We start from the raw sequence: 12,304 nt of genomic DNA on the forward strand, positions 1-12,304 counted from the left end.
GTGGGGGGGGACCTTAAAAAACTGTAAACACTTAAACCATTTAGACCATAGCCAGTAGAGCAGGGGCTGATACCACTGAGACTCCCTTTCCCTACGGCCATCTCCTCTGGGGCAGGACATGCTGTGACAGTCAGAGACCTTGATTTGCAAATTCTAGGGGAAGAGACCATCAGTCTGTCACAGACCCATCTGGCCACCTGGCCTTGGGACCACGTCCTTGTTTGAGACCCTTCCCTTTGACTTTGAGAAGAATGGGCCCCTGAGCCAAGCTGAACTGCCTCTTTAAAGGACTAGAAGTATTAATAAACAGCTGTACTGTTAAGAACCATTTTACCCCATGAACGTCGTCTCTAGGGATGAGCATGCTGACGTGCATTGCCCTATTTCATCAGTCGGGGCAACGTCAGCACTTACTGGTGCTGTCTGGGTGGCAGGTTGCCCCAGCCCTGTTTGTCAGGACGTCTGCTGTGCTCAACCATTTCTGTGCCCATTTGTTCCTCATGGCAGCCCTGTGAGCTGAGTGCTCTTACCTCCATCCTACAGAGGAGCAAGGCAGGCTCAGAGAAGCGCAGGTTAGCCCTGGGCACACAGCTTGTAGGTGTAGACCAGATTTGAACCAGAGTTTCCCTCTGGGGCCCTGGCTTTTCCCTACTCTCCTTACTGGTCTGGTGAACCGTGATCTACAATTGGAGGGCGGAAGATGATCCTTCTCAAACAGCTTCTCCATGCTTTCCCAAGGCTCACCTGGGCCTTGCTCAAGGCCTGATAAATAATCGGTGTCCAGCAGTATTTTTGGATATGCGTATGGACAAGTGATTGAATGAAAGAGTGAAGGAATGAAGAGCCCAGTGGCCATTAGGTCCTCCTCTTTTGTACATGGAGGAAAGAAGATGTGCCTCCCTTCCTTCTCCTGAAATGGCCACTTCAGCCTCTGAGACAAGAGGAGACTCAGGGCCTCGGAGGAGGTGGTGAAGGTATTCACCGGCTGAGGACCGTGACTGCCTCCCAAGAGAAACATCTGCCCAGACAAAGGCTGGCTCCCAGCCCCTGGCCACACCCCTTCTCCAGATGGCATTGGCTTTGGGCAAGGCCTCTTCCTCTCCAGTTGTGGGCCTCCCACCCCCAACTCCTTCCTTCCTGTTGGCAGCATAGAACAGCACGTACTGTTTATCAATTATTAGCACACATAATATTTGTTTCACAGAGGCTGCATGGATGTGTGTAGCTGACTTCCTTTAGTCCTTCCCAAAGGAACACAGAGAAAGCAAAGGCATTTTTGTATTGTTCAAACCCACATGAACATGGCCATCACCTCAGCCCATCGCATTCTGCTTCCACAATCAGTCTGTAGGTAACACAAAGGGGCACTCACATCCAGACAATTAAACACTGCCAGAAAGGTTTTGGCACTTAAGGCAGACCCCCGATGGTTCTGCTGGCTCCTCAGATAGGTGCCCTTCTTGCCCCATCCTCCTAGGCCACAGGCTGGTTTGTGTGTTCACCACATCTGGCCTTTATTTGAAACTCCACCTCAAAGTATTTCATAGCACAGAATATCTTTCCTTATTAAATTCTCCCCCACATATTTTTTTCATAAAACAGGCACCAAAAACTACAAACCTACCCGTGGCTCTCAAAGTATCTGTTTATAAACCTTTGGAAACCGTTTGCAATTCGTTAATCATATTTTCAAAGGAAGTTACAGTTTATAGATACACTAACAAATGCCATATCCGATGCCTCAGCCCCAGTAACGAGATCCTCACGAAGGGAAAGAGGGAGTGGGGCTGGGGGACCTGGGATTCGTCCCAGGCCAGATCCCAGGGGAGAGGGGCGATCTGGCCTGGGAGTCAGAGGTTTGAGGGTTTAGTTCTTTTTCTGTCACTCTCTGACACTGTGGCCACACCTATGTCCTCCCGGGGGAAAGCAGGCACAGAGGATAAGCCATGCTCAAACACAGTGGACTATCTTGATTAGTAGTGAGGTATTTTGCAAATCACGTGTTTCTAAATAATCATTAAAGTACCAGAGTTTGTGAATACTTCACTTAAAATGTACTTTAAAAATGGTTCATTTAAAAAGAAAAAAGTAAAGATACTAAATATATACAAGTTGGAACTCTGATGAATACTTACACTTGAAACCCAAGCCAGCTTTAAAAAAATCTTTAAATAAAGGGAAGGTGGGTAATGTGGAGAGAATGTGTTGGTACGTGCAACACCCAAGGGTATAAAGATTTCAGGCACAGCTTGATCCAGGCACACACACCGTGCTTTCAGGACTCTCTTCATGTACTTTCTCTGCCTCCTCTGCACTGGTTTCATTCTCAGGAAGGCTCTCTCCAAGTAGTGGCAGAGATGGCCACAAGGAGCTCAAGTTCACATCCTACTGCCTTAGTGATGCTAGTAGATGGAGAGCTACTTTTTCTGGATAAATCCAGGAAAGCATACCAGACTGAGTCTCATTTGGGTTGGTATGAGTTACATCCCCAATCCTGAACGAATCACTGTGTCCTGGAGAGTTGTGGGTGTCCCTCACGTACTCAGGTCACTGGCTTCCTTCTGAACCAGGATGGTCTTGCCTTCGCTAGAACTATATTTACTGAGTGTGGGGTCCAAAGGGATTCCCTGTAGGAAAGCCAAGGTGATTACCCTGGAAAATGTGGGGGTTGGGTGGTGGTGGTCCACAGCCCAGGTGTCTTCCGAGTGGAGGTCTAGTCTCTAGCCATCTAGAAAGTTTTCTTTTTTTTTTTTTTTTATGGTACGCGGGCCTCTCACTGTTGTGGCCTCTCCCGTTGCAGAGCACAGGCTCTGGACGCGCAGGCCCAGTGGTCATGGCTCACGGGCCCAGCCGCTCGACGGCATGTGGGATCCTCCCGTACTGGGGCACGAACCCGCGTCCCCTGCATCAGCAGGTGGACTCTCAACCACTGCGCCACCAGGGAAGCCTAGTAAGTTTTCTTAATGGGAGAAAAGATTAGGTGGATTTAGGGTCATCATGCTGGAGTTTACTCATTGTCCTTGACCTGTTTTATCTGTGCAACAGCCTACTGAGTTTTTCTTTTCTTACTCAGAGTAGTCACTCTGGGACACTACTGTTTATATTTTAGAGGAGCTCACTCATTAATAAAGACCCAAATAGAAAGTATTTCATACCTATTTCACTGGTTAAGCAGACATCGTAGAGGGGCATTTCTAAAGTAGAGTTCCAGAGGGGGTATCCCCAGTCCCGTCTGTTTCTTTCAATGCAGTTAAAGTAGAGACTTACTGGAATATGGTGATTTACAGACTGGTACGCTGGGAAATCTTCCTTCCCCTCACTCTCTAATCTCTGCCAGTTTCTTGAATACCAATAGTGCAGTGCACTGAATTTCTTGAGTGGTTATTACCAACAATGAAGGAAGATATCTAGGAATGGTCAAAAGTCAAGGGATCTATGTCTGTGGATTCCACTTTTGCCACGTGTCATCTAAAAGGACTTGGGTTCTTTAGCACAGTTATGAAGTTTTCTTCCAGGAGAGTCTTGAGTCCCAACCTGATGTTTACTACACAAGTATCTTACATACCAAGAGGAGGCATATGAGTGTGACGGTCTGGCACCATCATCTTCAGCAAACATCTTCTGCCTCCCTATGGCTTGCACAATAGTAACCCAACAAATTATTGAATGGTCTCCTTCATGTCAAGGAAATGACATAGTAGCCAATTGTATACAATGAGCCTGTGTCTTCATCAAGAAGGTTATGACTTTTTCAGGACTCACATTAGCTACATGCATATTAAGGGTTTATTCCATGCTGTGCCAGGGATGTGCTTGCCATTTTACATACAGTACCTAGTTAATTGTCTCAACCTACCTTGGCTGTGGAGGTATTTCTCAATTTTGCAGTTGAGAAAAAGGAAACTTGGAGCAGCTGGGTGCCTTGCTCAGTGTCACATGCCCAGTAAGTGGCAGAACCACCGTGCTCTCCTCTTTTAACAAAGACAGGGGAACACCTTCTCTGAGGATGAAGGACCTTGGGGGTCTTTTTGAATTTCTTTAGCAGCGGTTGAAATGACATGAGGCTTAGCCGTGAAAATTTGGTCAGGGGCTGTGGGTAGGTAAGGGTGTCCTCCTCCATACTGGCTCTGTGATCTTATTTAACTTGCTATTTAGTTTGATATTTAACTTGCTGCAGGCATCATGGGCAATAAATTGACTGTAGATAGGAAGAATTAAGAGTGATAAACCACAAACAAGTCCTTGGGAAAGAATGAAGCACTGTTTAATTGACTTTACTTATCTCTTTAGGACCTTGTGCTTGCTAGGTGTCCAATAAATGTATGTTGAATAAGTGAATAAAGGAGGATTTTGAAGTGACCAATGGAAGAACTTCCTCCAAAAGATAGTATATACCTAGCACTAGGCTACCCAAGAAACTGTGAAAGTTCTGCCTTTAATGGTCAGAAGCTGGGCTGTAGGAACTTCTGGGATGCCTAGTGGCTCCCAGGAATGGTTCTTACCAATATAGAACTTGAGGGCCATTAGCACAGATAACAGAGGTCCAAGAATGTCCAACTCTAGCTCCTCGGGGGACAAGTGGGCTTCTCAGCATCGTGTGCCCCTCCCCCCTCACACCTCCTCACCTTGAGAAGAGGGTGACAACCCTGCTGACCTGTTTCCTGTCCCACAGGCTCAGCCCCAGGCTGACTCTCTTGAGGACCACAGCTTCTATGCACAGTGAACTTTCCATAACAGGATCCAACTGTGAATCCGCTATCGTTTACAGCGGCTTCTGAGGGAACCATTTCGCTTCCCCTTCATCTGGAGTGGATCTGATGCCATAAAACTGACCGTGACTGTCTGTTAATTGGAAACCTGAGAGAAGGGAGTGGAAGGGCAGTGGACCAAGGTTGTCAGAGCCCACTGCCCCTTCGAGGCAAGGCAGCCTTCTTGGGTGGTGAGGGTGGGTGCTCTCCAAGGACATCTCAGAGTTCCTGAAATGCAGCCCTGAGGGAAGACAAGATGGCAGGAAAACCACTGGGCCCTGTTTGGCCTCACAGTGACGGGAGACCTACCCTGTCTGGCCACTCTCCCCTAGATTCCACTGGGGGCCAGTTTGGACCTGTTTGGTTCAGTACACCAGCAGTGATTTTCTCTTCCACACCATGTGCCTTCAGCACCTGTCTCCATGGTAGCCGAGCAGTGTCCAAAATGGTAACCTGTGGTTTGGGGTTCTTAAAACACCTAGAGTGATGCTGCGTCTCATTTAGAATCCTACGAATTAAATCAGAAGATGACTAATTTAGAAATAAAAGGAAAAGAGAAAAAAACTATACATACATATGTATTTTTTCCAATATGCCATCAGCCATATCCTATGAACTGGCAAAGGGGTTGCTTATCCTGAGCCTGCAGCAGAGGGCAGACTTTCCTACATTATAAACACAGCATTAAAGGCCCTAGATACAGGAACATCCAGACGCAGGATTGTCCAGTTGATAAAATGTAGGCTTGCCAGGTGACCAACACCAGTGATTTAGGGGGAAGAAAACTCAAACCACTTTCTCTGTTACTAATGCACTCATCAGCTTTTCCAGAGAAATGCCCTAATGGCCATTAAATCTGGTAGTGATTCCCAATACCCACACGTACTCCAGGTAAAGTAGCTGTGCTTAGCTCAGCACTGCTGTGGTCAGTGTGATAGCAAGTAGAAGACTGTGTGTCTGCGAAATGTTACCAGGATGTTGAGCCCAAATGTGGAGATCAGTACTTTTGTTTCCTGGCCAAGGAGTATGAGGTAGGTATGAGGCAGGAGGTAGGGATGGGAGAAGTATAAAACACAGAGGGATATAACTAGATTTTTTGTAAACTATGTAAGATGCCCTTTCCTGTGTCTTGAAGGGGTGGGCTTTAAAGTGTTGGAATTGAGGAGGAAGGTTGCATTCCACACATAGGATGTCCAAGGAGGGGAAAAGCTTTGCTTTGCATCTGGCATGTTTAGAGGTAAGGAGTCCGCTAGGTAAGTTCATAGGGAGAAAAGAATTGGCTTGTATACTCCCCCTAGCTGGGAGCAAATGTTTACAGGTGACTGGGCTTGGTTTTCCTGCCGCAGAAACCCCAGGACCGCCCCCGCTGCTGGGCTTCTCACTAGTACCCTCCACTCACAGTCCTCAGGCATGAACCAGGACTTCGGATGATGAAGGTTGTCCTGGCCAGTGATCTCATGGAAATGTTTTCTTTGTTTGTCATTTGTTTTCTTTTCTTCCCCTCCTGCCAGTATGAAGAAGGGAAAAAGCGGAGGAAACCTAACTACAGTAGTGTTGACCTTTCTGAGGTGGAGTGGGAGGACCGCGATGATGTGGTAAGTGATTTGTTTTCAAGCCTGGTGAGAAGGGAGCTCCACTGTGCCCTCCTCTGTACCTGGGGGCTGCCTGGGAGCCAGCCGAGAGTCCCACCAGAGGGACACCTGGCCACCAGAGGGTTGCGGAGACCACGGGCCCTTGTACCTGTTTGGAGTTTTGTAATGCTCCCACCCGTAGGTCCACTTGCAAACGGGCCAGCCACCCTGCCTGCTTTGTGCAATCTGCTAAAACCAGCCCTTTCTAGGCTCTAGTCTCTTCTGCACCCGATTAATCCAGACTCCTCCTCAGTGCCATTAATGGGATCTGTCTCCCTCAGGGGAGCCTGGCCAGAGCCTCGCCGGGCAGCTGCACAGTCAGGGCCAGAACTCACCTGTGAGGGTGTCAGCCCAGGGCTTGGCAGAGCCGCTCTCCTCCTGCTTGGTTGGCCACCCTGTTTCCAGGGCTGCCCCAGCCTTTCCCCTTTCCAGGCCACACTGCAGTAACACATGCTTGTTTCCTACACAGATTCAGCCTGTGGGACTGTATCAAAGGCTTTCCTTATGCCCACGACTAGGCCCCGTCAGTCTTCTTGTTCCTTCCTCAATAAATCAGATTTGTTAGACATGCCACCTTTTGTGAATTCAGGCAGACTGTCCTTAATTAAATCCTAACTTCCCAGGTGTTCCTATCTGGACACTTGCTCTTCCCTTTCTCTATGGATTCTTCGTGCCCAGGCTATGTTTCTCTGCCTGCAGCTCTCTGATTTGTCTGGAGTCCTTTCTTGAGCTTCATCATTGAGTCAGCAGTGTTTCTATCCCTCCCTGTCTTGCTTTCCAAAGGGATGTTGAGGGGAACCATTTGAAACCTGCAGGCTGGGTTCTCGTGCTTTCAGAAATATGTCTGGCATCACAGTCCTCTTACTGCTTGCTTTTCCTCTCTTCACATCCTCTGCAACCTGGATGTCTCAGCTAGCATAAATCTCTGAGTTTTTTCTTTGCCTATAAAATGCAAGAGTCATATCTGTTTTAGAAATTTAACCGATTTCCTTCTTCATCTGGACTCAGTCTTTTTTAAACCCCATTCAGATAGAGTAACTTTACTGTTTGATACAAAGTTATTTCCTCATCCATTCTCTTTTCCCAGGTGCCGGTGACCTGACATTGTGTCAGCTCAGTGACCTGGTAGAGTTTTATATCTTCTTGTTCTCTAAACATTGTCATCAGGATTCACGTCTGGGTCTTTTAATTGTACTGCACCTAATGTACATGTCCTACCCTTTCAACCTGCTTCTACCAAGAAGCAAGCTAGCACAGTCCTGAGGAATGCAGTTCAGGTATTAGCCTGCCTGGGTTCAGACCCCACCTCTGCTATTTGCTGGCTGTTGGTCTCAGGCAAGCAATTATCTTCTCTACATCTCAATTTTGGTTTATGTCCTTTTTTTCTCTCAGTAAAATGAGTATGATGGCAATAGTACCTACCTCACAGAGCTGTTGTGAATACTAAATGTGTTACTGTAGTGAAAAGTGTCAACATCAACATGGTTGCATGGACACAGTGAGCATTCTGAGTGGTAACTGTTATTAGTATTATTCTCAGCATCATCAACCCTCATTCTCATTAATGAACGTCAGTTGCTAAACTGTATCATGAAACTTTAAAGGGTGCATTCCATTGTTTTCCTTTCTCTTTCCTCTTCACTTTATCAGCTGCTTTATTTTGACTTCACAGGATCCTTTTGTTTTCTTTCCCAGAAGGTTTGAACCCTGTCATCAACATGCTTCCCATCCTTTCATCTTTTACATTTTAACTGATATGGGAGGCAAGCTTGATGCTCATTCATACTTGGGAGTCCCTGCATCCAGGAAGCAGGCCCCCTGCTAGTTAACACTAGGCTGACACTCGCACTTCTCCTTTGCAAGTTACTTGAAAAGATTTATTACTTGGCTCATCTGTACCCCAGTTGTCTAGTCATTATCACCTGTGCCCAAGTTAATTTTCCATGAGCTGATATCTCCTTTTACTAACAACGATTTGACAAATGCTTTCTGTTTCCTTGCTCTTTTCTTCCTTTGTCATCGGATTCCCAGCCTGTGCCATGTTCTTTACCTTCATCTGATTCCCAGGACTGAGTTCTGAGTGTCTACCTTCAGAGTTCCCACACCTCCAGAAAGTTCATCGCTCTTGTTCTTCACCAGTTGGCCTTTGGTTGTCTCTTTTGTTTGGGTCTCTTGTCTCCTTGGAAATAAGGTACATTTGAGACATGAATTCCTTCACTACCAACGTGCTTGATTGGGAAAATCCAAGTCACCATTTCTCTCCTAGGAATTTGCACTCCCTTGATTAGAGAATTCTGGAACCTATACAAAGCATCTCTGTGAAGGCTACACAAAATCCCACATGCCCATGTGTCCACCAGTGGGGTTTGTATGTAAGTAGCAGAGGGCAGACTATAGGTCAAGATCTGGGAAAGACCAGACAAGCAGAGCCCGCTGAGGAAGAAGCAGCATGAGTCTGCCCAGCTGCAGAGAAGTTCTTGGAAGGAGCATCCTACTTCTCTTGGCAGCTAGGATCTTGTTGAATTTAATGACCACATTTATAACATAGACGCTGTGTACTTCCAAAAAAGTTATGAGGTCATATCTGTGTCAAACAAACTGGAGTTTGAATCCTAATATTTTGAGCTATTGAAAGGGGTCTGACATTAAAGAAAAGGGAGAAGGATGATAATGAAGATGATGATGATGCTGGTGAGGATGATGGTACAGGACAGGTAACATCTATTGAATGCTCAGGGAATACCGGGCACTCTTCTACATATTAGCTCGTCTAGCTCCCACTACAACTTTGTGAGACAGTCTGTGCTGTCATTAGTTCCATTTTGCAGGAAGAGAATCTGAGGCACAGAGAGGGTAAGTGATTTGGTCAAGATCATAAACCTCTGGCCCCAGTGTCCATTTCTGAACTCCAGGGCTATCCTGTCTCAATGTTCAATAAGTGTAATCTATTTCCATTATAACTGAAGAAAAGGGAAAGACTAGACTAATCATCTAAGTATCTGCCTCCAGAAAGCATTAGTGACCCTGGCCTCGGACCCTCCCAGGTCCTGATGCTCGCTGATTGTTCTGTGCTACTGGGAGTTGGGGGTGGGGTGGCACTGAGGCATGGAGAAGCTTACCTAATCTCTGACTTGCCTGGGGAATGTGAGAGGGGAAGGTCCCAAATGGCTTTAGGCAGGCACCAGAAAGAGGAAAAATGAAAACCATGTCAAAGATAAATCGAGCCGTTCTTAAGAGTTAGAAAGTAGACTTAATTAGGACCAGCTCTCCCCATCCAAAACCACAAAAGTTAAAATGGGAAAATATTTCCAGAAATGCCCATTATGTGTTGTTAAAAAATATCTAGAGTAAAATATATGTTTTATTTTATACATGCCTCCAGCTAAAAATTATGCTTTTACTCTCTCTCACAGATGATGAGAATATGAACCCAAATCTAGACAGCCCCACATCAAATTTAGGTTGCTTGCAAGCACTGTAGTTCTCTATCAGCCAGATCTTACTCAAGCTCCTCAAAGGAGAAAAAGAGGGGAAAAATTTTAAAAATAAAAATAAGAAAATAAAAACAAGCCGTGGGGCTGGGAAAGAGCCTTTCCTGACAGGCTGTGGCATGTCAGCATTTGCTCCTATTTCATTAAATGGCTTTCCCGTCGTCTCCTATTGGTGCCCATGACGGCACATCTTTCATCACTGTGTCTGCTGTCCTTCTCTGAACTCACGGAAGGGCCACAAGTAATTAGCAGAGATCAGCCAGAGGTGGGGGAAGGGAGGGAGGCTCACCATTCCCAGATGGGACCTCCAAAAATCAGATACAGGGTTGCCCTGTTCACTGCCCATCAGCCTCAACCAGGCCTTTCACTGGCCCAGATTTCTCAGAGTGTTTGAAGATGATTCATGTTGTGAAAAACTTAATCTCTGTCTTCCAAATGGTTGGCTTTTAAAAAACAAAAACAAAAACAAAAAAACTACTGTGTAGGAAAATACCTTTAACTTGATTATGTTTTGAAAAATGATTTCTACATGACAGACCAATACCCTTTTTGAAAAAGTAACTCGTCCCCCTTGCTTCTTTTTTTTTCCCCTTTGCTTCTTGAGTATTTTAGCATTTGCTGGGGGTCCGTTCTCTGACTCTCAGGATTTGTCAACATTGCAGAGGCTTTTTTAGTCATTGTTGCCCAGAGGTTTACACGAGCACCCCAAATTGAAGTTGATGGTCATTTATTTATTGTTGTTAACCTCTCTTCCCCTGGACAAGAGCAGTTGGGTGTTTATTCTTCTGAAGCCCCATTTCAGAGGTCTGAGTGTAGTATGCAGACTTACTGCAAAAGTACCCCAAGAGTCAATGGGGAAACAGCCCAGCTCTGTCATACACAAGCCACCAAATGTGCTCCCAAGCTGGAGGGTGGAAGGTGTCCCAGACAGTATGGTAACCCTGGGAAGAACTAACTCCAATTTTCTTTTATCATTTTAGTTAAGAAATGCCATGGTGAATAGAAAGACCGGGAAGTTTTCCATGGAGGTGAAGAAGACAGTGGACAAAGGGGTACATTTTTCTCAAACATTCTTGCTGCTTAGTTTAAAACAAACCACTGTGAAAAATTAGCTTTGAAAGCTCTATCTGGAGTAAATATCTTTCGCTGAGATCATTTTTCTCTTGTCTTTACTTATCTCAGACAAGATTCATGTAGTACTGTTAACCTGATCATAGTGTGTCCATTTATTTTTATTTATTTCTGAAAACTTCACCTAGCAGACTAACCATGTTTTCTTTTCTCTACGACTTTTTTTTTTTCAATCTAGAAACGGGTTTTGGTGATGACAAATGACTACTATTATACAGACATCAAGGGTACTCCTTTCAGGTAGAGCTGACCATAATACATGGACATTCCATCAGACCCATCAGTTGTGTTTGTACAAAACCTGCTGACGCTTTCAGAGCTCATCATCTGAAGATAACCAAACACCCTGCCGAAAGGCCGGAAAGAGTGAGGAAGGGGCTTTTCCCAGGCTGCTTTTGCTTTTGTTTTCCAGAAGGGGAAAGATGGTTCAGGCTCACCTAGGAGAACTCACTCAATTTGTCATGGCTTTGCATCTCATTATCAAGCAAATAAGCTTCTGGGGTTCTAACTAAGGGTAGATAGATAAATTCAGAGGGTTACCGGGGTCCTTAACCATCTAACTTGCTGCCTTTTATTTCCATGATCCTTCACACTTGGAGGTAGCATATTCATCCCTACATGTTGTGCTTCCGTTTTAATTTCTCTGAACTGTTCTGTGCTTGTCTGCCTTTGAATCCTGTTATTTCTCTTTATAACAATCCTAAAAAATGCATTTTCCCCCTTGCCTGCTTTCAGAAGTGTATGTGGCATTCTAAAGTTTCCTGCTATTAACTTAGTGTGATAACACTTTTTGTAAAAAGTTATTTTGGTAGGGCTTCTTTGTGTTCCTGAACTGGTTGGTGCCTTGCAGAGCTAAGGAGAGAAAGAATTTACTAACTACAGATTAATCTTTAAAAAAAAAAAAAAAGTGGCATTGTTGTCATATACGGCCAGGGATCATGGGTGGATTCCATTTGGAGCCAGAACAGTTGATGGAACACATGACTGCTAAGTGGGTTTACCAAATGAAGAGACTGTGTTATCAAAACATACTCTCTGACTTTAGGCAATGAAGGAAGGAGCTTAAATCAAGACTTTTGAGAGTGTGAGAGTGTGAAAAATCTATCAGACAAGGGAGAAGATTGGGCAGAGAAGCCCACTTTACAGTCATATGGCTACGTTCAAGTGGCAGTGGAAGTGTTCATTTTTGCCATTGAGAAGGGGTTAATTTTCCCTCGTCCCAAACTCTACAGTCTGGAAAGAGCCATGTGTGGCTGAATGTAGGGCAGGGGTGCATAAGGTGGTAGTGAAGAGCAGGACACGT

General features: G+C 45.3%; 1 protein-coding gene across 1 annotated transcript in view; it reads left to right on the forward strand.

Annotated features, from left to right (window-relative positions):
* Positions 1-12,304, forward strand: part of CACNA2D3 (calcium voltage-gated channel auxiliary subunit alpha2delta 3) — a 794,881-nt gene that overhangs the window by 613,851 nt on the left and 168,726 nt on the right. The window contains exons 18-20 of the mRNA XM_060109938.1: positions 6,260-6,343; positions 10,851-10,922; positions 11,180-11,241. Of these exons, the coding sequence (XP_059965921.1) occupies positions 6,260-6,343; positions 10,851-10,922; positions 11,180-11,241 (218 nt within the window). The remainder of the gene's footprint in view (positions 1-6,259; positions 6,344-10,850; positions 10,923-11,179; positions 11,242-12,304) is intronic.

This window comes from Mesoplodon densirostris, chromosome 10, assembly GCF_025265405.1.
Source record: "Mesoplodon densirostris isolate mMesDen1 chromosome 10, mMesDen1 primary haplotype, whole genome shotgun sequence".
Classification (NCBI taxonomy): Eukaryota; Metazoa; Chordata; class Mammalia; order Artiodactyla; family Ziphiidae; genus Mesoplodon; species Mesoplodon densirostris.